General features: G+C 50.7%; 2 protein-coding genes and 1 long non-coding RNA gene across 4 annotated transcripts in view; 2 read left to right on the top strand and 1 right to left on the bottom strand.

The window, feature by feature from the left end:
* Positions 1 to 9,836, top strand: part of LOC100739139 (uncharacterized) — a 46,621-nt gene extending 36,785 nt beyond the window's left edge. The window contains exon 7 of the mRNA XM_084978167.1: positions 6,787 to 9,836. The gene's annotated coding sequence lies outside the window, so the exon portion shown is untranslated. The remainder of the gene's footprint in view (positions 1 to 6,786) is intronic.
* RD3 (RD3 regulator of GUCY2D) lies at positions 9,821 to 22,659 on the bottom strand. Of its 2 annotated transcripts, XM_021063864.2 has the most exons (3): positions 22,389 to 22,659; positions 14,398 to 14,794; positions 9,821 to 12,606 (listed from the first exon to the last, which is right to left on the bottom strand). In XM_021063864.2, exons 2-3 carry the CDS (start codon positions 14,691 to 14,693, stop codon positions 12,315 to 12,317), a joined length of 588 nt encoding a protein of 195 aa, XP_020919523.2. In that variant the 5' UTR covers positions 14,694 to 14,794; positions 22,389 to 22,659; the 3' UTR covers positions 9,821 to 12,314. The 2 variants fall into 2 exon arrangements, with proteins under 2 accessions (XP_020919523.2, XP_084834290.1); XM_084978164.1 differs by lacking the exons at positions 14,398 to 14,794; positions 22,389 to 22,659 and adding an exon at positions 12,939 to 13,347.
* LOC146400221 (uncharacterized) lies at positions 22,387 to 26,938 on the top strand. The gene is made up of 2 exons (XR_014816619.1): positions 22,387 to 22,520; positions 26,647 to 26,938. It is a non-coding gene; the product is annotated as an uncharacterized LOC146400221 (long non-coding RNA).
* Positions 26,939 to 27,816: the final 878 nt, after the last annotated feature.

Here is a 27,816-nt window from a genome sequence, read left to right as displayed (position 1 = left end):
CTTTGAGCTTTGATGATAAAACCTTCAGTAATTTTTTTGGAGTTCCCGTCGTGGCTCAGTGGTTAACGAATCCAGCTAGGAACCATGAGGTTGCGGGTTCGATCCCTGGCCTTGCTCAGTGGGTTAAGGATGCAGCGTTGCCGTGAGCTGTGGTGTAGGTCGCAGACACGGCTCGGATCCCACGTTGCTGTGGCTGTGGTGTAGGCGAGCGGCTGTAGCTCCAATTAGACCCCTAGCCTGGGAACCTCCATATGCTGCGGGAGCGGCCCTAGAAAAAGCAAAAAGACCAAAAAAAACAAAAACAAAAACAAAAGCACCAACCTTCAGTAATTTTCATCGAGGCAAGAGAAACATTGGAAACGTGACGGATTTTTCAGTAGAGCAGTCATTACACATTTATGGTTAACATTTCTTAAGTTTCAACCAAAATTCAATTAAAATTTCAAAGCTAAGGAGAACTTAGCTAAAAATTGCCCACTATAGCTAGTATTAATTAGATGTTGTTCTCAGCTATTAATTTCCCATAAAGGTAAAAAGAATAACTCCCCCCCCTTTTTAAGAAAAAGCAAGTGGTTTAGCACTATTAAAAAAAAACAAACTATACCTCAATAGAAAAGAAGCAAGTGGAGTTCCCGTCGTGGCGCAGTGGTTAACGAATCCGACTAGGAACCATGAGGTTGCGGGTTCGCTCCCTGCCCTTGCTCAGTGGGTTAAGGATGCAGCGTTGCCGTGAGCTGTGGTGTAGGTTGCAGACGCGCCTTGGATCCCGCGTTGCTGTGGCTCTGGTGTAGGCCGGCGGCTACAGCTCCGATTCAACCCCTAGCCCGGGAACCTCCATATGCCACAGGAGCGGCCCAAGAAATAGCTTAAAAAAAAAAAAAAAAGAAGCAAGTAACAGTTTCTCCCTCAGTCATTTGACTCACTGGGGTCCCTTAGGGTGTGTCCACCACTCCACATTTTTAAAATATGTGCAAAAATGTGAAACCATGCTGCTCTTCTCCCTATTTAAAAAAGGAGTAATTAAAAGCAAGTTACTCATGCTAATGTGTAATGGGTTTGTAGTTGTTAGTATCTCTTTTTTTTGGCCACACCCTGGGCATGTAGGAAGTTCCTGGGCCAGGGATGGAACCCTTGCAAGGGCAGTGATCAGAGCTGCTGTAGTGACAAAGCCGGATCCTTAACCCACCGTGCCACAAGGGAACTTCTGGTTGGTTATCTTAAATCGTAGTTAGTCAATATTATATTTTTCAATTTATTGTATAATACAGTAATATTGATAGATATAATCCATATAAACAACAGCTCTTTGGTCTCTTTAATACATTTTAAGAGTATATTGGGAGTTGCCATCGTGGCGCAGCGGAAACAATCTGACTAGGAACCATGAGGTTGCAGGCTCGATCCCTGGCCTCGTTCGGTGGGTTAAGGATCTGGCGTTGCGATGGCTCTGGCGTAGGCCAGCAGCTGTAGCTCTGATTAGCGTGGGAACTTCCATATGCTGTGGGTGCAGCCCTAAAAAGACCAAAAAAATAAAAAATAAATGTTAAGAGTAGAAAGTGTCCTAGGAGAAGTGTTAATATAATCAGCCCTAATGGCAAACAGATTATAAACACCAAATAGTTGGGGTTTTGCAAATGGTCCTGGTGACCCACAGAAATACACTTTACCTTGGGACCCGTATGCATACACACGTACACAACCAAAGAAAACGTTTCGTAAAGTAATACTCACTCTTACGTGTAATTGTTACTTTCTATGTGATTGTTTTCCTTCTAAAAATTCCCAGTCCCCATCCAACACATTGATTCCATGAACCACTCAGTAGGTCAGGACCTGAAGTCTGAAAATCCTGGCTGATCATTAGAACCACTTGACCGACAGTTAAACATGCAGATTTCCAGGGCTGAGAACGATTGAACAGGAAGGGTCAAGGAAAGAGTGAATCTCCGTTTCTCCTCCCTCGAAGCACTGCAGTGAGAACAAGCCTGGGTTCCTGTCTTTCTGGGCATTAACTGGCTGTGACCATAGAAGGACAGAGTCATGAGAGGTCCACATTCTGGGTTATTCAGCATCAGACAATAAGTTTTCTTCTTCTTCTTTTTTTTTTTTTTTTTTTTTGGTCTTTTTAGGGCTGCACTCATGGCATATGGAGGTTCCCAGGCTAGGGGTTGAATCGGAGCTGTAGCCACCGGCCTACACCACAGCCATAGCAACAGCAGATCCGAGCCTCATCTGCAGCCTACACCACAGCTCATGGCAACACCATATCCTTAACCCACTGAGCGAGGCCAGGGATCAAACCAGCATCCTCATGGATGCTAGTCAGATTCGTTGCTGTTGAGCCACGATGGGAACTCCCTACAGTAAGTTATCTTGAGCAGAAAGGTCTCCAGGCAAAGAGAACACGTGGCTGAAATGGCCATGGCTGTGCTTCCAGCAGTTCTGTGTTTGCTGTGTTGTTCCTGGTGGATAGGATTGTGCTGGAAAAGAATCCGTTTTCCTGGAATCCAGAGAACTAGATTCAAGTCACTGCCAGAGAGGTGAGGTGACCTCTGCAGCAGAGGAGAAAGGGGTTCAAGTTCTGGTATGTCCTTGGAAGAGTCACCAATGCTCTAAACCCCTGCCTCCTTACCCATAAAGTGGTGGTCAAAGTGCCTGCCCGGCCGTGTCATTTGTGAGGGTCACTGAGGGGCTGTGGGCACTGCACTCAGCACCTGCCTGGCACATGGCATAATTGTCCCCAGATGGTAAGTGGTTTTCCTGCTGCTCTTGGCAGTGATTTGCTGTTTGAAGTTGGCTACGTCCCTGAGCTCCTGGGCACACTGGAAATGGTGCCAGTGCCTGGTCTGCTGCCCAGGTTAGTGTGGAGGTCGAATGAGAAAATGAATGGAAAGAAATGTGACATGCTTTTAAGGGTAGGTGCCCAAAACAGAGCCTGGGGAACAGAGCCCATGCCCATGTCGTGGGGACAGGCCACTGGAGACCCAGAGGGCAGGTGAGCAGGCTCAGGGCAAGAGCATACATGTGCCGCCTGCTGCAGCAGGGAGCATCCGAGTGTGTGGGGAGGCACACAGGGCATAACCGCCCTTCTGGCTGTAGCTGCTTCAGGTGCCATCCTCTCAATTCATTCCCACCTCGGGGGTGTCATGGAAGTACTATTCCTCACGTGAGAAGCGGAGACACCACAAGGTTAAATAGCTGGCCAAGGTCACGCAGCTTGTAGATGACACAGTAGTTGCCCTACTGGTGTGGCTGGGAGAGGATGTGATGCCTCAGCGGCTGCTGCCCAGGCCACCTGTCCCAAGAGCAGACTTGCCCAGGGGGCCCTGGCTGCCTTGGGCTGGGGAGCGAGGACCAGTGCACTGCTCGCCCGAGGGAATCCGCAACAGCCAGATGGACTCGCTGGCTGAGCCTCCTGTGACCATGAGGGGGCGCTCATGGTGCCTTCTGCAGACCCGGAGGAGCTTAGTCCCCAGGACTGGCTTGTGTCTGAAGACTGCCCAGTGGCTCAGAGGGACACCAATGACAGCACCTCCAGCCTCCCTCTCACCTTTGCCAGGTGCCTCGTGGTCATGACACTAGTCACAAGAAGGGGCAGAAAGTGTGTCAGCATCACCCTTCCCAAGCCAGCCACTCCCGCCTATTGGATTCCCAGACTGTCCCTCTGATGCAGCCTCATGAATTGTTTCTACAACAGACACCAGATAATTGTCATCCTACGCAGTTGTATTCTTTCAGGTTTATAAGAAGCATCTCTGATTTCCATCACCCCCTCCATCTTTCCAGTTGCTATAAAATGATATTTGCAGCACTCTTTACAAAATGCATCTCATCTTATCTCCAAGCATCTCCCGATGCTGCTAAGCAAAGAGGATAAACATCTATGTGATAAGCAACCTTGCAACTATCTGTCTCTGACACAAGATAACCCAAAATCATGGCGATTGCTCCAAAGTGTATCCATTTCCTACTGAGATGAAATCATTCAGGCATGTGGTAGATTCAGACAGATTCAGATGTGACAACAGAGAATCTTCTGTGTTCCCCAGAAAGAGTAACATAAAACAGTGCTCTCAGTCTTTGGCTGCCTAATAGAATCACCTAGAGAGCTTTAGAGAGATGGATGCCTGGTCCCAAGCTGAGTTTCTGACTTGCTGGTCTGGAGTGCAGAATATTTAAAAGCTTTCTCAATGAGCTAATGCGCAGCTAAGCTTGAAAACCACGGGTCTAAAAGGGAAACGGGGCTCAGGAGCACGATTAAAGAGCCAGGTCTGGTTATCCCAGAGGAAGCAGGTGATAGCCACTCTTCATCCATTGACTGTCCGTTATCTGTGATAATTGAAGGCAAGATTCAGGAACAACTCTCAGACTTAAGTCCGAAAGTTCTTTTATAGTTTGCAAAACACGTGCTCTTATTTTAACCTCTTCACAATTCTGGGAGGTCAGCAAGGTAACCATGCTTAAATGAGAAACGGGAGCCTCAGAGAGCTGAGTGATTTGCAAAGACATAAGTGGCAGAATCATTTGGGAGAACCATTATCCAGAATTTCTAGTAGCCCCAAAGTCCAAACAATTTTATTTGTGCTGTTAAATCCCTTCCCCGCCCTCCCACCCCCGCCACCAAGAGGCAGAACAAAAGTTATGGGTAAAAGACAGGAAACCTTTTAAAAGAAGATGAAGTTGGAGTCCCTGTTGTGGTGAAAAGGGATCAGTGGCATCTCTGCAGCACAAAGACACAGGTTTGATCCCCAGCCCAGCACAGTGGGTTAAAGAATCTGGTTTTTCCATAGCTGTGGCATAGGTCGCAACTGCAGCTCCCATCTGATCCCTGGCCTGAACTCCATATGCCTCGGGTGTGGCCAAAAAAGGAAAAGTGAGAGTGAGAGAGGAGTGGCAGAGAGAAAAACAACCACAGTGAAAAGTTCCTCGGAAAGCAGATAAAAGGGAGCTGTCTTCATGCTTCAGACAGAGTGGTGGTTATTGTTTGATTTTTTTCCTGTGTATACTGTAGTGCAGAAGATTGAAATGGCAACACAAGTTTAGCTAATTGAAGGAACTTTCTAGCTTTCTCAGCTGTGAGATCTTCAGCTAGAGCCTTATATGTGGCCCTCGAATCAAGAATAAAGTGGGGAGTTCCTTTCATGACTCAGTGATTAACGAATCCAACCAGGAACCATGAGGTTGCAGGTTCGATCCCTGCCCTTGCTCAGTGGGTTAAGGATCTGGCATTGCCGTGAGCTGTGGTGTAGGTCTCAGATGAGGCTCGGATCTGGCATTGCTGTGGCTGTGGCCTAGGCTGGCAGCTACAGCTCCCATTCGACCTCTAGCCTGGGAACCTCCAGGATGCAGCCCTAGACAGAAAAAAGAAAAAGAAAAAAAGAATAAAGTGGGAGGGGGGACTCTCTGAATTACTTGAGAGTATTACTGGTATTGAAGGTAATATTAAGTTCTTTGAAAGAACTGAAATGATATTACAGGGGTCAGTAATGGGAAAACTGTTTTAATATTAAGCTATTGAAGTTTTCAAAGGATAAATCTGAGAGTTTTGAGATTTTAGGTTGCTGTCTTTCAAAGCTAGAGTAAACTTGGGAAGATGGGGTTTTTTTTTTGCAGGCACATCTTAGTGTTTTCCCCAAATCAACAGCATCTTCATTTCATGTGGTCCTTGGAGGGCTGTAATCTGTGACCCAGGCCCTTGGGTGGGCTCGTGATCCACAACAGTGTTAACTGGTCCAAGCAGTGGTAACTGGTAACTTGGTAACGGGTCCAAGGGTGGCATGCATCTGAAGCAGGCACCATCAGGGTGTGTGTTGGTGACAGATCCGGTAACACTAACACCACAAAGATAACCCCCAAGTCTCAGAGGTTTAACAAATGGACACGTATTTGTAATTCACATAAAGTCCAATGTAGCCTTTCACGTGGTCATTCAGGGACCCCAGCTTCTTTCATCTTGTGGCTCTGCTCTCTTCGGGGGCCTCAGAGTCCTCTCTGTCCAGTCAGTAGATGGGGAAAGAGGATAGAGAATCGCTGTGGGGAGGTTACTGTGGTCTACACTGGAAGCAGAGCTTTCCCCATCTGCTCACATTCCAGTAGCCAAACTCACCCACGTGGCCATTCCCAAGGCAGGGGAAGCTGGACTGCCATCTAGTGGTCATCCGAGGGGGAAGAAGCAGATTTGGTGGCCAGCTAGCCAGGCCCTGCCACAAGGCCCTTCTCTGTGATTGGTAAATGGAGCTTGGGGTGCTACACTGGGCTCACGTCAGCCCCCTCTCTGAGGGGCTTCTCTTAGGGGAATGTTCTGGTCATTGGTTTCCGTGTCACCTTCTGACTCCCAGAAAGAACGAATGTAAGCCTTCCTCTGGTTGACTTGATCAGAGTTGATCTGGGCCTGCGCACAGGGAAAGGACAGTATTTCTAGAGTCGGTCCACCTCTCTCTCCGCAAAGAATCTTTCTAGGAAGGTCAAAATGTTAAGTAGACGTGTCTCTCTTAAGGCCCACATCGAGCAAGGAAGGGCACTGGCAGAATGAGAGATCAAGTCGTCCCCCAGTATCCCCTGGGATTGGTTCCAGGACCCCACAGATGCCGAAATCTGTGGATGCTCAAGTCTCTTATACAAAATGGCATAGTATTTGCATACAATCCACACACTTAAATCATCTCCAGATTATTTCAGTGTAAGTGCTATGTAAATAGTTCTAAACACAATGTGAATGCGGTATAAATAGTTGTCAGTGTGTGGCAAATTCAAGTTTTGCTTTTGGGAACTTTCTGGAATCCCCAGTGGTTTGAATCCTTGGATGTGGAAGCCCGTGCATCCAGAAGGCCATCTTTAGTCATTCTGGATTCATTTCAAGACCACTCACTCGGATCATTTTGACCAGGAGTGCCCTTGGGAAATCCCACCTGCCCCAGGAAGCCTTCTAGAGTCATTCAGCGAAGAGTCAAGAGCTCAGTTTTGTCTTAATTCCTTTGGAATACACACAGGTCACCCCACTCTTGTCCCATCACCTTTATGATAACTACACATGGAGGTGTGCAGTAAACAGTTGACGAATGAATGAATGAATGAATTCCTATGAAGCATACTGACCACTTACTGTCTGCCTAGTATGTCTTGGAAGATACAAACTCAAGTCAGAGGTGGACCCTGACCTCAAAGAACAATCCATTGAATGATAGTGATGCATCATAAATGCCTCAGTTCTCATTCACAGTTTCACCCGGCTCCTGTCCCGCATAAGCTTCAAGTTGGCATCCATGCACTCCATCCATTTGTAAAGCACCTACTCTGTGCCCAGAAGGCGGAGCCCCAGAGAGGAAAGACCTGGTTTCTGCACTTAAGGATTTCGCAAACTGCTGGAGCCCGTGGACTGGCGGGGAGGAGGCGTGGACAGAAATCCACGTACATTTCCATCACGGGTGCTACGGACGGTGGTGAGGATTTTTCGAGCTTTCTGAGGGCACGTAGGACCTGTGACACTGAAAAGCTGCACAGCGTGTGGAAGGAACGCTGCTTCCACTTGCTTGTAACCTGACACAAAACATAACGCATTCCCCTCCAAGGTCCCCGTCAAATGAGATCGTGTGGATAAACCCTGAAGGACCATTCCAACGTTAATGAGGGAATTCCCTTGATGACAAAGCCATCTCTGCCATAGCAGTATTGCCGGACTGGCTGACGTGGATAAAAGATACATTTCTCTCGGCTCTGGAGCCGCACTTTGGAGCAGCTCCTTTGCTACTGCTTTGATTTCTTCTCTACTGAGAGGCGAACCTCAATCTGCTCTGCCCTGAAGCCTTAGAGATAGCCTCGCAGAGGCCCACAGACAGCCTCAAGCTGGGGCCAGAAGTCGATCTAAGTAAGCTGTTAGCCTCAGCAGAGGGCTGGCTTGTTCCTGCAATGGAATTCTCCCCACACCAAATGTCAGCTGGAGGAGAGACCAGGCTGGAGAACTTCCAAGTTTGACTGCAGGGCCTTGGGAATGTTGCATTTGTTCCAGCAAGGGAATTGTAACTGGAATGCGATACAGTCAAAAGTGCTAGGAAACACTCCAACTTCTGTTAGCTTGTGAATGCCTTTCTCTGTAATGCAAAAACTCTTGGACATTTTTAGAAACTTTAAAAAATCATTTTTCTATTTTTGCTTTGATTATGATAAAGTCTTGGTTTTTAGTCCATGTTTTTTATTTTTAGATTAGCATCTTACCAAATATGATAATTCTGACTTAATCCAGTATGTAATAATATTCATAAAGAAACACGCCAATTTCCCTGTTAAGCAAATAACACAAGGTGTTAAATTGATTTAAAATAACTGTCTAATAATGATTTATTGTTGAATGAATTTTCAAATAACATATTGTGTTTTCGTTGGGGAGCTACATGAATATTAAGATAGACTGAAATTTCACTACGTGTTGAATGTCATCAAAAATAGACAAATTTTTCTCATTACCTACTATTAGAATTCTTGAGATTTCCCTTGTGTTATTTTGATAAATTTTAGTCTTTTGTTTCTAAATGGCAGGAAAGGAGGAGAAGGTTTTCAGTTACTGTTTGCACACAAGTCTCAAAAACTAAGACACATATATGTGGAGAGTATTTTCACCAAATGAAAAACCAAATTAGATAAAGCGTCACTATTGATATTTTTTGCCTTTTTTTTTTTTTTTTAGGGCCACACCCACGGCATATGGAAGTTCCCAGGCTACAGGTCAAATCAGAGCTGCAGGAGTTCCTGTGGTGGCTCAGCAGAAACGAACCTGACTAGTATCCATGAGGACGCACATTTGATCCCTGCCCCTGCTCAGTGGGTTAAGGATCCAGCATTGCCATGAGCTGTGGTGTAGGTTTCAGATGCAGCTCAGATCATGGGGTTGCCATGGCTTTGGCATAGGCTGGCGGCTACAGCTCTGATTCAGCTCCTAGCCTGGGAGCCTCCATATGCCAGCCCTTAAAAAAAAAAAAAAAAGTTGGAGCTGCAGTTGCTGGCCTATGCCACAGCCACAGCAATGCAGGGTCCAAGCTGAGTCTGCAACCTACACCACAGCTCACGGCGATGCTGGATCCTTAACCCACTGAGGGAGGCCAGGGATCAGACCCGCATCCTCATGGATTCTAGTCGGTTTCGTTAACCACTGAGCTATGAAGGGAACTCCCTCACTATCGATTTTTGATGTTACTTTTCAGGGTATTAGAGAATCTTGGTTGCTATGGAAGAACTTTAATCAAATGAAAATAATGAGGGTCTGAGTAAAGAGGATGCTTAGGATAATTTGCATAATTGTTATCGTTTATGTGCAGTCATTAATTTACGGCTTCCTAACACTTATGTTTCATAAGCATTTTCTTCTTAACCCACACTTGATTGTGGAATTAGATAAACATCACGTGATCAAAACCAACTACAACTTCCTTTTCAACATGCAGGGTTTGATTAGATCCTTATTCAGAGGAATAAGCTGCAAAGATGATTTGTTGGGAATAGGCAGGGAAATTTGAATGGCTTGGGTATTACATGATACTAAGGAATTACTGTTAATTTTGTTGGGAGTGATAGAATTGTAGTTACACAGGACATTTTCCTTATTCTTTTGCAGTGCATTCTGAAGTATTCAGGGGTCAAATGTCATGATGTCTTAGATTTATTTGAAAAATACTTCACCAAAAAATAGAAGAGCAAATATGGCAACATGTTAGTAATGATTAAACCTTGGTAATAGGCATATGGAGGCGCCTTACAGTTTTTCCTATACTTTTCTGTGTGTCTGAAATTGTTCATAAGGCTCAACAGGTGAAAAAAATAAACCACAAAGTGAAATAAAAATAAAATTTATTCACCCACTGGCTCCCCCTAGTGGCCGGTGTGAAAAGACTGTTCAGTCTGGAGGGCGCTCAACCCCCTGCCTCTAACTGCCACCAGCCTCTATCACACTCACAAGCAGGCTCTCAGACTGTTTTGTTCTTTCATTTGTTGTTGTTGGAGTTTTAAAGCTAGAAATTGAGGCAGACTTCATTCCTCTCTTTTAACAACTTGAGTCCAGAGGAGCAACTTCCCCCAGTTTGAATACCAGCAGCTGGGATTCCTGCAGTGGGAAGACAGGGGTCTCATGCTGGTGGGGTCTGTCTGTCCTGGATGAGGCGGGCAGGAAAGGTTTCGTGGGAGGCAAGTTACTTCAATGTAAAAGAACACGATGAGGAGCTCCCATCGTGGCTCAGCGGAAACGAACCCAGCTAGTACCCAGGAGGATGTGGGTTCGATCCGTGGCCTTGCTCAGTGGGTCAGGGAGCTAGTGTTGCCATGAGCTGTGATGTGGGTCACAGACACGGTTCAGATCCTGTGTTGCTGTGGCTGTGCTGTAGACCAGCCTCTACAGCTCCAATTTGACCTCTAGACTGGGAACGTCCATATGCCACAGGTGCGACTCTAAAAAGCAATAATAATAATAATAATAGTAAGTAAGTAGATAGAAGGAATGACGAAAGCCTCATGTCTTCCTTTTCTTTGGGGAGAATAGGTACATGCAGGGTGGTGGGAATGAGGAAAAACAGCAGGTGTTTTCTTAACTGGCCTCTTCGGAAGCCCCCTCCCCGCAGGTTGAGCCTGACACTTCCTTCCCTTGGGAAAATATGCTGATCACATCCAGGGCGCCCAGAAAGCTCACAGCTAGGAAACTTTATCTAGCTCTCCCACCACATTTGCTCGCAAAACTGAGTTGTCTGCTGACCAAGCGTCCTTGTGTTCATTCCAAAACTTGTTTATACCTGTTCTTATTGTTACGATTAAAGCACACACAAGGGAATAAAACTTAAGTGCAGAACTCCCATCAGACAACCCAAACGTGTAACAAAAAAAGTGAACACTACTTGGACCTGCTTTAAAAGTTTGGCAATTGCATGATCTTTTTATATCTTAGAATATGTATGATGTTTACGGTGTGTGTTTTTACTTAGGTGATTCTCAACTTTCACCACTTATGTTAATGAGCCAATTAACTGTTCCTGATACTGTTGGATGAGAGGTCTTCCACATCCTATGATTCTATGTCCAGATCTGAGTGAAAATAATCCAAAGCCTGGAGTTCCCATCGTGGCTCAGTGGTTAACAAATCCAACTAGGAACCATGAGGCTGCGGGTTCAATCCCTGGCCTCGCTCAGTGGGTTAAGGATCCGGCTTTGCCCTGAGCTGTGGTGTAGGTTGCAGACACAGTTTGGATCCTGCGTTGCTGTGGCTCTGGCGTAGGCTAGCGGCTATAGCTCCGATTTGACCCCTAGCCTGGGAACCTCCATACGCCACGGGAGCAGCCCAAGAAATGGCAAAAAGACAAAAAAAAAAACATAAAAAATAAAAAATAATTCAAAGCCAGATCATTCAAAGAAAATTTTTGGAGTTCCCTGGTGGTGCAGTGGGTTAGGATCCAGCATCGTCACTGCTGTGGCTTGGGTTACTGCTGTGGCTTGGGTCACTGCTGTGGCTCGGTTTTGATCCCTGGCACCAAACGTCCACATGCCATGTGTGTGGCCAAAAAAATTTTTTTACCACTATGTTTGATCAGGAAACACATAGATTTCCCCTCATTTTCTCCTGGCATTTTGTTTAGACTAATATTAAGACCAACTTGCATTTTCTGAGCATGCTCTGATAGTTGGGGGCAGACGCTTTGCCCACCCATCCCTCCAGGCCAGACTTCAGCCCAGAGTGTGTGGGGAGATCTTCCGTCTTTCAGATTTGCCGTCGCTGACCCACACACTGGGTGAAGCACATGCCCATCATCAGGATCGAACCGTGTTAGGAGTGGAAGGACAGGAAAGCCTGTAGGGAGGGCCCCTTCCAGCTCTGCCCATCTACAAGGCTGTGACACACCTGCAGCGGTGAGCCCTCCCCAGTCACCAGCAGAGAATGGACGCCAGCCAACAGGTCCCTTGTCATTACCCAGGGAGAGGAGGTGAATAGGACATCCCCAAGTTGGGGTGAGAACTCATGACTTGGCAAAAGGCAGGGCAACTCTTCCCGTTCCAGACAGAAGTAGAAGATGGAGAGGGGACTGGTTTGTCTGCCAAGACCCTCATCTCTGCGGGTCGGGGAAGGACTTGTTCGGGGGAGCAGTGAGCCCTTACTTTAGGCCGAGTGGCCAGTGGGAGAGGGTGGGCAGGAAGGGTTGCTCCGTCCTACAGGCGTATATGGGGTGGGCCGTGGGGTCTCCTTGGCCCGCGTGTCTGGGGCAGGCGGGTAGGGAGGTTCCAGGACCCGGGCGGTCCTATCATGCCCCTCCGTAGCCGCCTCTGCTCCAGGGCAGCTGAAGGCCGGGTCAGTCCTCTTTTCGCGCCCGGAACTCGGGCATGCTCCAGGTCCGGGACGGCGGCGGCGCGTCGCGCTCCACGTCCTCGGAGATGGTGCGGATGTCACTGGCGAACGGGGCGATGCGCGCGCGGCCCTTGAAGGGGGCCAGGCCGCCGCGGGGCCGCAGGCTCCACTGGCGCGTCAGCTTGTGCGCCGCCTCCTCCTGCTTCATCCTCTCCAGGACTTCCTGCAGCACCGAGCGGAAGAGCCGCGACACCTCCTGCACCTCCGGCTCCCGCTCCGCCATCAGCTGCCGGAACCTGGGTGCGGAGCGCGGGGGCCGGGGGGTGAAGAGTGAGGGGGTGCGGCGGCCCGGCGCCTGGCCTTGGCACGTGGCCATGTCCAACCCCAGGGGCGTCCTGGGACAGCCCCGTGGCAATTCGCATTTCCTCCCCTTCCCCTCTTCTGAGGGGAATCAGGGCCCCCGCCCCGCCCACCACCTCCCTAGTGCTCCAGCTCCTCCGGGATTCAAATCCCAGCTCTGCCACTTCTGGCCTCCATGAGACTCAGCTTGCTCGTCTGTACACTGGGGTCATAGCTGCCTTTTTGGGCGGTTTAATGCGCTGGCATAGGGAACGATCCTGCCACTCACCTCGCGTTATCCATCCAGGGAGCAGGGGTGAGGGGAGCCCACCTCTCCAAGGCCTTCTTTTCTGACTGACGCTCTCCCACCCCCCTGCCCTCCCTGGCCTGCGTGATTGCTCTGAAATGTACACCCGATGATGCCACTGCCCCGAACATTCCTTCCATAGCTCCCGCCACCTCCTGGGTGAGGGCGAGCTGTTTGGCCACGCACTCCAGGCTCCCTGCTCCTTGCCCTGTCTACTCGGCCGCCGGGAAGAATCACGCGTGGTCCTCCGGCGCCCCCGGTTCTCCCGGATCCTTGCCGTGTTTCCGCAAGCGGTTTCCTCTGCCTAACACTGCCTCCGGCTTAAAGCTCCAGAACGAACGCCAGCTAGCCAGTTTAGTGATGCCTGGGTTCCCCCTCCCGCACGCAGTCAGGATTTCTCAGGATTTCTCAAACCTTTTAAGCAGTGTGACAGGAAATGGGACTGGCTGCTGATCTTAGGAGCGGCTTCAACCCCCTCTTATGTATGAGGTTTGGTTCACCAGATTGGATGCTCTCATCAGCCCCTCCCATGACTCGCCCCACCCCCTCCCCTGTCCCCAGGATGCCTCTGGAATCCTAAGATTTGGGGGCCTTCCATGGTGCAGAATAAGCAAAATGGGGGGGGGGAGCTTCTCAGCCTGGAGGAAGAAGGGGGGTGGTATGAGACCACAAAACCCAAGGGAGCATGAATAGGACTGAAAAGGGAGACATTTTTAAGGGGAATTTCAAAGAAAAAGGCATACAATTGCTGCAGCTGGGGGGAGATTTGGGGAGACTGCGGAGGACTTGAAGAGGTTTTACTGTGGATCCGTATTCCTTTACTAGGGTCTGAGAAATGCAGATAAAGAACGAGTTACTTTTGAAATGCCTTTTAGCCATTGGACTCGGCTTGCTTGACTTCAACAGGAATCCAAGCGAGACTGGACCACGTGGGTCACAGCTTTACCCTGATGTTCAGGAACATGGTTGCGGCCTGGGGCTCTGGACCCTTCTCACATGTACACACACACACACACACACACACACACACTTCTGAGGCAAGCTAGTATGAAACAGGATCATTGAGAAACCCAGTTTAGAGAGAGTATGTGGAAAAACCTCTCCCAGAAGGTAACATGGGAGATGAACTGGTGAAGTAGAGGGAACCAGCCATGTTACAATCCGGGAAGATAGCAGTCCGGGCAGGCGAAGAGGCCTGCGCTTCTCGCCCACCCAAACTCACCTGCCTCCAGGGCTGCCCCGCCCCCTCCTGCCCCCGAGCCCCGCCCGCCCACCCACCTGGCATTCCACGGCCTCTGCCAGATTCTTCCTCCTGCCTTGCTCCTTCTAACAGAGAGCTGGTTCCTGCAGGCCCTGGCCTCCAGTGCCTGTAGCCCCAGGCCCCTGGCATGGAGCCCCCGACCCTGGATCGGGCAGTGCCAGCCCCAGCGCCAGGAGTTACCTGAGGATGGCGGGCCCACAGTAGGATGGGTGGATCTTGGCGCAGACGTCCTCCAGTTGCAGCCTCTCCCCAGGGCTGAGGTCGTAGGCGGGCCGGGGCGCGCTGGCCAGCCAGCTGTAGTCCACCCCGGTGCAGATCTTCCGGACCGCCTTGCTGCGCTCCCACTGCTGCCTCTCGGCCTCTCGCATCTGCCCTGCCAGCTCCACCATGAGCGTCTCCAGCACCATCTCGGCAGGACTCCGCGATGACAGCCGAGGTGGGGCCGCGTGCCACCGGAGCCACGGGGTGAGGGACATGGCGCCCCAGGCCCTGCCTGAGCCCCGAGCAAGATGACTTTCTCCCTCCTCACAGTTGGGTGGCCTCGAGGAAGTCGCTTAACCTCTCTGAGCAAACATTTCTAAATCCGAAAGACAGGGTAGGGCTGTCGTGAGAAGCAGTTGTGAATAAACTTAGGCAGCTTCAAACACCACAGAAGAGGAAGATATTCACGTGGTTATAACAGTCCCCAAAGCATCCAGATGATTGAGCCAGAGAAGCCGCCTCCTGAATCCTGGCTAACTCCAAACAAAAACAGAAACAAGACAGCAGAGCCCAAAATGGAGTCACTTGTGCTAAGTCCCGAATCCCCAAACCAAGGCTTCATTACACTTTTGGCTCTCCCAGGAATGTTATTTTGAACAAATCAATCAGGAATCACCTGATCAGCACCAGTTAGGTAACCTGCCTGGCAGATCCCTGTCATTCCCTAAAAGAAAGTAACTTTGCAATAAGCAACCCGATTTTTTTTTTTGCCTAGTGTCATGTTCTTGTGCCCGCTCCCTTCTGGCCACAAAAGGCTTTCATTCTGTACAGCTCCTCCGAGCTCCTTGTTATCTGCTAGACTGGATGCTGCCCAATTTGAACAGATTTTTTTGCTCAAATAAATGTAAAAAGTTTTTTTAAAAAAATAAAAGTGATTTTATTATAAAATTCCAAAAATGTGCTTCAAAGGACAGTCATGGGAATACTGCAGAATAAGAAGAAACATACCTTCATAAGCCAGAATAATCACAGAGCAGATTTTTATGTTGTCCTTGGAATTAGTATTTTAAAAAGACAGTCTTCTTTTCAGTGAAGACGAAAAAAGTTTTTAATATGCCTGTTTACCTTTTAACAATACTGTTAAAATAATCTTAAAACGATTATGGCTGAGCATAATCTTCCCTCTAATTGAAGTGGAAACACACACATTCAGAACAGATGCCTCCATCCTGTGTCAACCCAGCGGGAAAATACCCAAAGTTTCTAGATATCCCCAACTTGTTGCTGAAGGAAGCTTAGGATTGCACAGGGATGATACTGCCCTATGAATAATACAACTTACCCATCACTCATTCACTCATTTATCCATCACTCATCCATCAGAAGCACTAATCAAGCATAGTGTCTACATCTGTGGAAGAACACAAAGGTGAAAGCATGTCTGGCCCTCACTCTCCAGCAGATACAAGTCTTTATGAGTAAAAACAAGTGGGGGAGAGGAAGGAGTGACTCTAGATGATGACAGGTCCTAGAAGACTTTGTGGGTGCAAGAAGGCTGAACGGTGAAAGCAGGTTTCAGACACGTGGCATCCCAGGTGGAGGACCCTGCCAAGGTTCAAGGTGAGACCTGTGTAAAAGGATCAGGTGTGACAGCAGGGATCCTAACTCATCATCGCATTCCCACAGGACCCTGCTCAGTGCAGGTTTGCTGAATGACTGATTGACTGTCAGAGCCATGGAAAAGACAGTCTCTCTTCTGGCCTCCATGGCTCCATACTCTCTCGGTCACTTAGCTCTCCCACCAAGAGACCGTGAAGACCCGATGGGGACCTTGGGCAGCCCCTATGACTTAGCTATGGGGTCAACACGGTGAGGTCTGAGTGTGCACTGGAAACACAATTGAGTCTCTGTTCTATCCCTAGGGTGCTCTTGTCTTTTTTTTTTTTTTTTTTTTTTTGTCTTTTGTCTTTTTGTTGTTGTTGCTATTTCTTGGGCCGCTCCCGCGGCATATGGAGGTTCCCAGGCTAGGAGTTGAATCGGAGCTGTAGCCACCGGCCTACGCCAGAGCCACAGCAACGCGGGATCCGAGCCGCGTCTGCAACCTACACCACAGCTCACGGCAACGCCGGATCGTTAACCCACTGAGCAAGGCCAGGGACCGAACCTGCAACCTCATGGTTCCTAGTCGGATTCGTTAACCACTGCGCCACGACGGGAACTCCCCCTAGGGTGCTCTTTAGAGGAGTAACATTATAACTGTTCTGAAATTCTTACCTGAGGATGAGAGTTGTAGAGCCAGGGGACACGTGGGATCCCCCTGCCAGAATGGCTCCCACCCCTCACCCTGTGGTGCTGCCAAATGGGCCTGAGCCTCATCCCCAGGAAGACTCTTCTGGTCGACTTCCCTCCACCCCTTCATCACGCCTCCGTTACCACCTGCACCTGAACGCTGGGCACCCAACCCTTGAGCTCTGCCAGCCTGGAAGATGGTTGAACGAGGAAGAGGTCAGTGAGGCATGAGGCAGAGGGAGGTGATGCTCTTGAACGATTTTTGTTGTTGTTGTTGTCTTTTCTAGGGCCGTACCCTTGGCATATAGAGGTTCCCAGGTTCGGGGTCGAATCGGAGCTATTGCCGCTGGCCTATGCCAGAGCCACAGCAATTTCCAGGTCCGAGCTGCATCTGTGACCTACACCATAGCTCACGATATCACAGGATCCTTAACCCACTGAGCAAGGCTAGGGATCGAACCCACAACTTCATGGTTCCTAGTCGGATTCGTTAACCACTGAGCCACCACGGGAACTCTGAATGATCTCTTAAAATATCCTTCCAGACTCACTCTCTGAACAAGCTCAACTTCCTGCCACACCCCCACCAACTGGTTAGCACATATGCCAACCATCTTCACCTCTGACCCCCTCTTTCCAGTGGAGATGCCATCTGCCTTGTTCCCATTAGATCACACGCCTCGGTCTGCCTCGATCCTGGTTGGCTCTTGGAGACACCTTCTCAGGACTCCTGCGAGTTCCTTTCTCCTGGCCTTCCTTGAATTGTCACTGTTCGCTGGGCTTTGTCAGAGGCTGTCTCTTCATTTTCATAACCCTCATCCTTTCACATGTTTCTGGAATTACTACCGGGGTGTTGATAGCTCCCAAATGAACATCCACAACCCAGTTGTCCTCCCAGCCCCAGACACCTGCTGGATGCCTCCCCTTGTCAGGTCCCCTTGCACCTTCAACCCAACCTCTATCCCCCTCTCCACTGGCTGCTGCTGCTTCCGGGTGGGGACACAGCTTGGTTGCTTAAAGTGAGGCATCAGCCATGTCTCATCTCTTTGCCTCACCTGTCACATCCTGTATTCGATACCTATTTGTTTTCCCAAATCTGTTCCATCTTTCTCCCTCCATTAGTTCAAGCCTTGACCATCTGTCAGATGTGTTACAGCTGCTGCCTCTTAACTGGAAACCTAGGGCTGGGCCTCCCCATCCAATCTCTATTTTAATTTCTTCTTATTGTGGTAAAAAATAAAACAAGATTTACCATTTTAAGCGTACAATACAATAGTGTTAACTATACATTTATTGTTGTGCAACAGAACTCTAGAACTTTTTCATCTTCCAAAGCTGAAACCCTACAGCCACTAAACAGCAATTTGCACTCTATTTTGAATTCTATTTTTTTTTCTTTTCTTTCTTTTCTTTCTTTTTTCTTTTTCTTTTTTTTCTTTTTTTGCTTTTTAGGGTCTTACCCTAGGCATATGGAAGTTCCCAGGCTAAGGGTTGACGTCAGCCTACATCTCAGCCACAGCAACACGGAATCTGAGTTGACCTACACCACAGCTCACGGGAATGCTGGGTCCTTAACCCACTGAGTGAGGCCAGGGATCGAACCAGCAACCTCATGTTTACTAGTCGGATTCGTTTCTAATGCACCACGATGGGACCTCCCTCCACTCTATTTTCTGAAGTGTGATCTTTCTCAATCATAAAACTGATCATGTCACTATTTTGTTTTCATGAGATACCATAACACAGTGCATGGGGTCTGTGAGCTGCATAAGGGCCTGTCTGTCCCCTCCTCCCCAAAGTGTTATTAGTTTCAAAATATAAATAGAAATCTGCAAAACTAAAATGAATAACTTAATAATAATTCCAAATCAGAGTTAAAAAACTCCTTTCAACTTTTTTTTTTTTTTTTTTTTTTTTGGCTGCAGCCATGGCGTGTGGAGGTTCCTAGGCCAGAGATCCAGCCGTTGCCACAGCAGGGACCCAAGCTGCTGCAGTAGGGATTCTTAACCCGCTGTACCACAAAGGAACTCCAACTTTCAACTGTTTTACTAAAAAATAATTGTACTGTGGATCGGGTTGATGACGTCTGCTGCGATGCGGCGCGAGGCATTGATAGTAACGGGGCCTGGGGCCCATGAGGAGCTTCGCATCATCCTATATTTAAGCCCCGGACATGGAAAGGCTTTCAATGGTTCCCGCTTATCCTCAAGATTAGACTCAGACCCCGTAAGTGGCATCAGAGCCCTTCATCGTGTGGCTCCTGTTTACGTCTTCAGCTTCGTCTCTCAACAAACTCCCTCCCCCAATCCTGCCCCAAGAGCCTCCCCACCCCCTTCCCATAATGCACCCTGCTCTCTCTCGCTTCAGGCTTTTGCACATCCTAATTACACTGTCAGTCTCTGCAACTCCTGAATGCGTCCTAGCTCAGCTTTCAGCTCATGCTCTGCTTCCTTTAGGAGATTCCTGGATCCTCCCTGACCAGGCTTCTCCGGTTGCTCCATCTTCCCCCGCCTCCGCCCAGTCACAGCAAACCACGACTGCTTGTGTGTCCACCTCGCTCCCAGACAGGGCGGGGGCCCAGGTCCTGGAAATCATCCTACCCAGACCCCAATGCCAGGCACAGGGTCTGGCCTAAAGCCTGTGCTCAGTGGACAGCCGTAGCTAAATGGGCTGCACCTGTAGCCAACGGAGGTTCCCAGGCTAGGGGTCCAATTGGAGCTGCAGCAGCCGGCCTATGCCACAGCCACAGCCACGCCAGATCCGAGCTGTATCTGCCACCTATGCCACAGCTCACGGCAACGCTGGATCCTTAACCCACTGAGGGGAACCAGGGATCGAACCTCATGGATAATAGATTCATTTCCACTGAGCCACAGTGGGAACTCCAAAAGTGGTTACTCTTGATTTATGCTCATCACTATTATGAAATCATGGTATTATTAGCCTTGCCACTAGGTTTTATTATTTGGCTTGTGGATACAAAGGCACATATATTACTGTATTTCTAGTTTAAAAAAATATTTTGATAACTACATTTTTTTTTTTGACCGAGCCTGAAGCAAGTGGAAGTTCCCAGGCCAGTGATCGAACATGTACCACAACAGGGACCCGAACTGCTGCAGTGACAATGCCGGATCCTTAACCCGCTGCACCACAAGAGAACTTCCAGTAACTGCGTTTCAGTACAGCAGTTCTTTTGAAATCCCATGGACTTAATTGTATACATTTAGAAATATTTTGCTGGAGTTCCCGTCATGGCTCAGTGGAAATGAATCTGACTAGTATCCATGAGAATGCAGGTTCAATCCCTGGCCTCGATCCATGGGTTAAAGATCCGGCATTTCCATGAGCTGTGGTGTAGGTTGCAGACATGGCTCAGATCTGGCATTGCTGTGGCTGTGGTGTAGGCCGGGAGCTACAGCTCTGATTCAACCCCTAGCCTGGGAACCTGCATATGCCGCGGATGTGGCCCTAAAAAGACAAGAAAAAAAAGAAAGAAGGAAAAATTTTGCTGAGAACATGTCCACAGGCTTTACACACTTGCAAAGGGGTCTGTGGCTCAAAAAGTCGAGAACCCCTTGGTTTGGTGCAAGCCTGACCCCAGCCCCATTCCCGGCCTCCCCTTGGGCCCTGGTGAAGGGGAAGCCGGGGGTGGCGCCTCGGGTCCCAGTGACCTGCCAGGAATCCTTCTGGCATCACTTTGGCATCACTCGTCCTGCCCTCCGTGGCCGCCCTTTGGCATCACTCGTCCTGCCCTTTCTTTCCTTTTCTGCTCTGCCTTCTCCTTCCTTTCTCCCCTGTGGTGCCCCCCCCCCACCCCGAGCCTTCCCCTCAGCCTATTTTTGAACATCCCTGAGGAAGTCTCCATGGCTCCCTGGGCAACACCGCCGCCAGCTGTGGCTCTTAGCTGTGCTGGAGAAACCAGTCCCGTCCCTCAGAGGCAGGAGGACTCTGGTTCCAGGCAGTGAGCGGTGCTGGGGACCAGGGCTGTCTCAGCAGTGGGGACGATGGGGATGTGCCAGTCTCTGTCTGACCCGCAACATGAGGCGTGAGAGCTTCACCTGCCTCTGGTGGGTACCGGGGCCACCAGTGTCCTGCCATCCAGGGAAGGACAGTGCAGTCCCTGCAGGGAAGCTGTTTTCTCTGTACAAAGAAGCCCCGCCCAGGCTCTGCCTCTGAAGCTGGGCTCTCACAGCCGAACTGGGCACCTGCAGGCCAGGGGGCGGGGGACGGGGCTGGGGAGCTGCCCCGCGTGGTCCCCAGAACCCATGAGCACAGAGCAGCACCTCTGCAGGGCTGTCCCAGAGCAGACGGAGTGGCTCTGCAGAGGCCTCAAGGCTGGTGCACAGAGTTGGTCGTGTCCCTCCCCCCCACCTCCCCCACCCCTGCCAACGGAGCTACCATCCTCCCAGACCTGTTTTTGCCAAGACCAACTTCACAGATTACAAATTGACCTTGTTTCTCTTTGGCATCATAGAAAAATAACCTGTAATCCATGGAGCCAGGTGTGACTCAGCCTGACCTGTGGGCCTCCGCCCACCCAAGGGTCAGCGCCTGTCTGCCGCCTGCCCCTCGCTGCCCACGGAGGCAGCACGGCTCCCATCACAGCATCTATACCAAACGTGCTTCTCCCTTTCGGGGTTGTTTCTCTCCCTCCCCAGGGTGGCTATGAGCTCCGTGAGGGCAAGAGCTGTATTTGATGAATCAGCTGGCATGCGGCCGACACAGATGGGTGCTTCTTGAATGAATGAATGAATGAATGAATGAGGCAGGGTGCACCTAGGGAGGGAAGTGCGGGTCCAGCCGACCCCGTCACAGGGGCATCTGGTCCCACGGGCATCTGGTCCTCTCCCTGCAGCAGCCTCTCTGCACCATCCAGGCCAGCTCCGCCGGGCACATCACGGGGACTCAGAGGCGGCTTCCTGGCCACAGAGACTGAGGCCCACCCATCACCCATGTCACCCACATGTCCTGGTCACTGTTGTGTCCCACGAGCCTAATTCTGAGTCTCACACTTCATAGTTCTTAAGTCACCGTTCTCAGATCAACAAGAGAATCCATTGTGGCTCAGTGGGTTAAGAACACGACTAGTATCCATGAGGAGGCGGGTTCGATCCCTGGCCTTGCTCAGTGGGTTAAGGATCTGGCGTTGCTGTGAGCTGTGGTGTAGGTCGCAGACGTGGCTCGGATCTGGTGTTGCTGTGGCTGTGACGTAGGCCGGTGGCTATGGCTCTGATTTGACCCCTGGCCTGGGAACTTCCGATGGCTAAAAAGACACACACACACAAAGAGACTCTCGACTTGCCTTGCCCCTTGCTCCCCACACCTGTAAAAGCGGAAGGGGAAAGGCTCGGTCGGTGCTCCCGGACAGGCTGGCTGCTTCCAGAGGGGGCAGATGCTTTGGCTTCCTGGAATTTTATAAAGCAAGGGCCAGGCCACAGCCCCGAGGATGCTGCAGAGGCCGCTGCCTCTCGTGGAACAGATGAGGACAGACGGGGCCTCCCTGGGCCACGAGGCCCTGGACTCAGACACTCTGGTGACCGTCCCATCTGCCATCGCCCTGAGGCCTCGGGCCCAGCTCAGGCTCAGCCAATCCCTGCTCTGACTTCTAAGGCCGAGTCTGCTCTCAGAGTGCTGGTGAGGTGGCCACTGTCTTTTGGGGGGGGGGGCAATGCTCTTACCTGGCTTTCCTAGGTCGGCCTCTGCGGAAGTGGAGGTCCAGCGGGGCTCCTGCTTCCTGCCTCCCGGTCTGGAGCAGATTGCGTCTGGGTGTTCTTGGGAAGAGCCGAAGGTTCGGGGCCACAGGAGAACAGGTAAAGGAAAGGCCCTCTAAGCGCCTCCCTCCTCTTTCTCCATCGCCACTGCCGGCCACCACCTCATGCTTTTTCCCCTCTGTCTCTCAAGTTGTGCTGAGAAAACAACACTGACCAGAGAGGGATCCACCCCATGTGTGTGTGTGTGTGTGTGTGTGTGTGTGTGTGTGTGTGTGTGTGTGTGTCCCAGGAGGCTCCTCTGATCAACCCTGGAGGCAGGCAAGCTCCTGATTGGCGGTTGCCATGGAGACCCACCTAAGCCTCTTTCACCTGAGCTGTATTATCCGAAGACGGAGCCTGTCTGACCTGACAGTTACCTGAGAGGACCCGGGGGTGAGCGCCTGTGTCCAGATGGCATCTCTGCCCCTCCCCCCCAACCGGTGCCCCAGGGGTGGCGCACACTGGGGGAGCTGCACCCTCTCTAGAGCCCAAGGTGCACCTGCTCGCGGCAGATGTTTCCAGCTACTCCATGGATGGCTCCTGGCCCGAGCCTCCTCTCTCACCCACGCCCCCTGCACTGGGAGAGGAGTGATTCTGGTCGCCGAGGGCAGGGGCTGGAAAAGACAGGTCTTCACCTTTGATCACCCCACCCTCACCTGGCCTCTCTTTGCTATTTGAGGCTCTCGCCTTCCCTCAAGGCGAGCTCAAGGGCAGAAAGTTCTTCTGATGTTCTGAAGGAAGGGCGAGGCTGAGGAGGTAATCCAGGGAGAGGAGGGAAGATGGCACGTGATGATTGATTTTGAGGCAGGAGGTAACAGCAGGTGCTGGCAGAAGCCCTCCTGTTCCTGTTCTTCCAAATCCCACACTCACATCTGGGTCTCCGGCCTGTCTCTGTGCCCTGGACACCTGCACTTGCAGGCTCTTCTGGCTACAGGCCCCGTGTGGGCCTGCCTGTCCCTAAGGAGTATCAGACACCCACACAGGCTGCCCTGTGCATGGGGTACTCTCGTGATAGAGGTGCCAGGTGACAGTGTCACCTCCGGATACATCTAGTCCTGATTGTGTGGAACTTAAAGGGGAAAGCATTGCCAGGAGGAGAATAGACCACGTTGAGCTGATTGCATTGCTCACCTGCCTGCTGCATGTTTGGACTTTGTCTCTTGGAGATGTGCCACGTTGCGCCTGCTCTGTGGCTGGTTCCAGCAGGCACATCTGCCTCTCCTCCTCCTCCAGTCGCTCCAGCAGCGGTCCTGAGCCATGAGCTGGGTCACACACCTCTCTTGACCCGTTCACAGCACAAGGATCCCAAAGATGGGGAAGGTTACTTGGGGATGGGAGACCCTCATGTTTGGAGGAGCTGAGGTTGACCTCTTCTGACTCACAGTTGGCAGGTGGCCTTCACCCCAGGACAGCTAAGGCCAGAGAAGCCTGGGGCAGGCAATTGGGGGTCCCCACCTCTGTGCATCCCACTACCATCCTGACACAAGGGCAGAAGTTCCAGGCATGCCCGTGCTGGGGGGCGGGAGGGGAGGGGACAGCAGGAGGAGAAGGCTCTGCTCTCCCCTTGGGAAATTCGCTAGGAGTGACGAGAAGAGGCCAGTGACCAGGTCACACATTCATTCACGAACCTGTGTGTCTAGAGCACCGTTGCATGCACGATGCCCGAGCTGGCTGCATGGTCGCCCTCCCCTCCCTTCTCCACGCTTCCCAGACCAGCCCCTGCGAGGCTGGGTCAGATGAGCAGAGATGGAGTCCTTGCAGGAGAGTGGGGAGCAGGGACAATAATGGGGTTCAGAGCTCAAAACTTTTATCTTCCTGCTGTGCAATCGGTGTCCCTCGCAGACCATTCTACTCGAATGAAAAAATTCATCCCATGGATTAGTCTTAAAACCTTACCCTTTAGTGGGTGCGTACACACACACACACACACACACACACACACACACACACACACACACACACACACTTAATGTAAATGAGATCATGCTGGTTTGGAGCCATCAAAAGGAAGATTCCACTGCAGCGGTGTGCTCGGAACTCCTGACTCAAGACTCTGGGGATCACGGATGACCAGGGTCTTAGCATCCTCCCTCCCCACCCAGCAGGCTCCTTCTCTGCCCTTTCCAGTGATGCCCTTGACCAGGAGGGAGGGTCAGAGGAGTGCCACCCTCCCCCACTCCCGGCTGTGACACCATAACTTAGGGAAGGCTTGGTGTTTGTGCTGACTGCTTATTTCCTCTCATCTGTCAGCCTGCAGAGGCTTTGTGACTGCCGCGCTGAGTGTGAGTCTGTCCTGGGGAGAGAAAGTGTGGTGGCTTTTATCTCTCATTCAGCATTGATGGGAGTGACTGAGGTGCAGCTCATCATTCAGCAACCATTCAAATGGAGACATGCCAGTGGGGCCGGTGGCCTTGCCTCACAGACGGCGTTTGATTAATAAATTGGAGACGTGGAATTCTGGAGCCACTGGGTGCAGGGCTGGATTAAAAGTGATGCGAGGAGAGCCCTGATCCCAGAAGTCAGTCTCCACATGTGGGGGTGCTCCTCCTGTTCCATCCCCCCAGGTTCCTTCCAGGCTGTGGGCACCGTTCCTGAGCACAGGCACTGGGTTTTCAGAGCCCTGGAGAAAGTTTGTGTAGCTTCGGGACTGAGCGGGCCTGAAACTGACACACTAGCCCGTGGTGCCGACCCGACTTGCCCTGAGCCGGTCTCTTCTCTCCCAGCAGCTGGCTCTCCACTCCTGGGGCCACAGCTCCTTCTCCAGCCAGAGGAAACGCTGGGTCTGACCGCAGGGAAATGAGAACCTCCCCTTCCCCAGCCGCCCGCTCAGGCCCCGGCTCCCCCCACCTCCTTCTTTCCCCCTCCCCTCCGTTTAGCCTCATTCTGTTGCAGTATATCTATATCATCTATCTGTCTCTCTCTCTCTCTCTCTCTCTCTCTCTCTCTCAGCTAACTAAAAGGACCTAGGGAGAGGGACATAATGCACGTATTCATTTATTCATGGAGTGTTTACTAAGCATCTTCTCTGCGCTAGGCAGCGCCTTGATGTCCCATTTCCATAGAATCCACTCCCCACGGCCTTCTTTAGGATTCTGCCCTATGGTTTGACTGATCTGAGAGCCTGGGCAGAGCCAGCTAGCTGTCCGCCAAAGACTCATGCCCCTCCTCCAGCGACCTCATTACCCAGCCTCCCTGGCGTCCGGGAAGGGCCACGTGATGGTGGAATGTGGGTGGAAGGCGCAGCTTATGGAGACCTTCCCTGCAATTCCCCACCTTCCATCTTTCTCCCACTTGCAAGGACCCTGAGGCCCTGGAAGGTGGTGGAGACACAATTTTGAAGGCGCCAAGGTCCTTAAGTTACTGTGTGGCAGGCCACCCATCAGTCGCCCACAGGTGCAAGAAAAGTATGGGGTCAAACACTAGGATTTGGGGTTTCTCTGTTACGGAAGTTGGACCCCAGCTGTTGCGCAGCCCCGTGAGCAGGGGTGGGAGTGGAACCTTTCTGCCCTCCTTGCTTCCAGGACATCAGGGGGCTTCCTGACAGGTCCCCTCTGGTTTTCCATCTTCATCCCACAGAAGTGATTACTCCCGCCCATCTCATCTCGCACCTTTGTGCACGATGCACACTCTGCCCCAGATGCCCGCCCCCCCCCGGGGGTCTCACTTATCCCCCAGCATTTACTCCAATCGCCAGCCTCTGAGAACTGTCTCCATCCTCTGAGGCTTCCTTCGTCCTCTGTTACACAATCCATCCTCGTTACTCACAGTCCTCATATTTGCAAAGTTGGCTACTCACTGAAATGTATTTATCATCCCCAAATCCATACTCGAGGCACCCGTGCAGTCATTCTGGATTGTGTGCAAAGTGTCAGAAAATCAGCATTCCCGGCTGAAGGGGAACGAGGCAGTTCCTGTTTCAGCTCAGACTGTAAACAAGCCTCCTTCTCCTGGTCTGGCTCCACCCTTCCCACTTTGTGCTTTTTTGTTGGTGGGTTTTGCTGTTTCACATGGTCCCCAAGTGGCTGCTGACATGCTCTCCGCTGATTCCAAGTGCAGGAAGGCAGCAACATGCCTTCTGGAGAAAATACATGGATTAGATGGACTTCATTCTGGTGTGAGCTGTAGGCTATTGGCTGTGAGTTCAATGTTAATGAATCAATAATACAAATAAGTTTTCTTTGAACAGAAACACACATAAAACAAGTTCTCTTGGGAGTTCCTGTCATGGCTCAGCCAAAACGAATCTCAGTAGTATCCATGAGGATGAAGGTTCGATCCCCGGCCTTGCTCAGTGCGTTAAGGATCTGGTGTTGCCGTGAGCTGTGGTGTAGGTTGAAGACGTGACTCGGATCCCGTCTTGCTGTGGCTGTCGCGTAGGCTGGTGGCTACAGCTCTGATTCAACCCCTAGCCTGGGAACCTCCATATGCTGTGGGTGCAGCCCTAAAAATTAAAAAAAAAAAAAAAAATGAAAAGAAAATCAAGGAGTTCTCATTGTGACTCAGCAGTAATGAACCTGACTAGTATCCATGAGGATGCGGGTTCCTTTCCTGCCCTCGCTCAGTGGGTCAAGGCTCCGGTGTTGCTGTGAGCTGTGGTGTAGGTTGCATACGCGGCTGGAATCCTGTGTTGCTATGACTGGGGTGTAGGCCCACAGCTGTGGCTCCTCTTCAGCCCCAGCCTGGGAATTTCCACATGCTGCAGGTGTGGCCAAAAAAAGAAGAAAAAAAAAAAAGACATACACATTAAACAAGGTTGTGTATTGACTCGTTGACCAGAGGCTCGTAGGAACCTAACTGCGTATTTCCCCAGGAGCAGTGGTTCAACACAGGCAGTGACTCAGGACATGACGACTGGGGCATAAATTAGGATTTCGAGTTAACATAAACACACTGCCGTGTATAAAATAGACACCTGCCAAGGATCTACTGTCTAGCCCAGGAGCTTAACTCAATCCTCTATGATAACCTCTATGAGAAAAGAATCTGAGTGGATATGTGTATCTGTATACCTGAATCACTTTGCCGTACACCTGAAACGAACAACTCAATCAATTATACTTTCATAACATTAAAACAGCACAAAACAAAACATGAGGACGGCAAATAATGAGAATCTGCAGAGTTTCACCCCGTTGGCTGAGCCTCCCTGCAGAATAAGGACGCCTCAAGGGCCAGGAGCCCAAGCGCATCACCTGGCAAAAGCTAAGTGCGGGTCTGTCCTGCCCGTGACTCGAAGGCGACAGCCAGAGCGCCCTGGCTGCTGCCCGCGCTGAGCCAATGCATGGACCTGCCCCTGCCCTCCGGAACCTGTAGGAGCTGAGATGAGCGAGCGGCCACAGGCTCCAGCCCCACAGAG

The sequence above is a fragment of the Sus scrofa genome, chromosome 9, assembly GCF_054392235.1.
Source record: "Sus scrofa isolate SSC_HxYL_T2T_F1_AM1 chromosome 9, Sscrofa_HxYL_maternal_Yorkshire_Landrace_v2.0, whole genome shotgun sequence".
NCBI classification, from domain to species: Eukaryota; Metazoa; Chordata; class Mammalia; order Artiodactyla; family Suidae; genus Sus; species Sus scrofa.
The sequence above is the reverse complement of the archived record's forward strand: the minus strand, read 5'-3'. Positions and strand labels throughout refer to the sequence as shown.

Excerpts from the sequence above, each read along its gene's own strand:
- RD3 (XM_021063864.2), bottom strand. The coding sequence starts at position 14,693 with ATGTCCCTCACCCCGTGGCTCCGGTGGCACGCGGCCCCACCTCGGCTG. Across the intron at positions 12,607-14,397 it reads TGTGGGCCCGCCATCCTCAG|GTTCCGGCAGCTGATGGCGG; the intron begins GTAACTCCTGGC and ends CTCCGCACCCAG.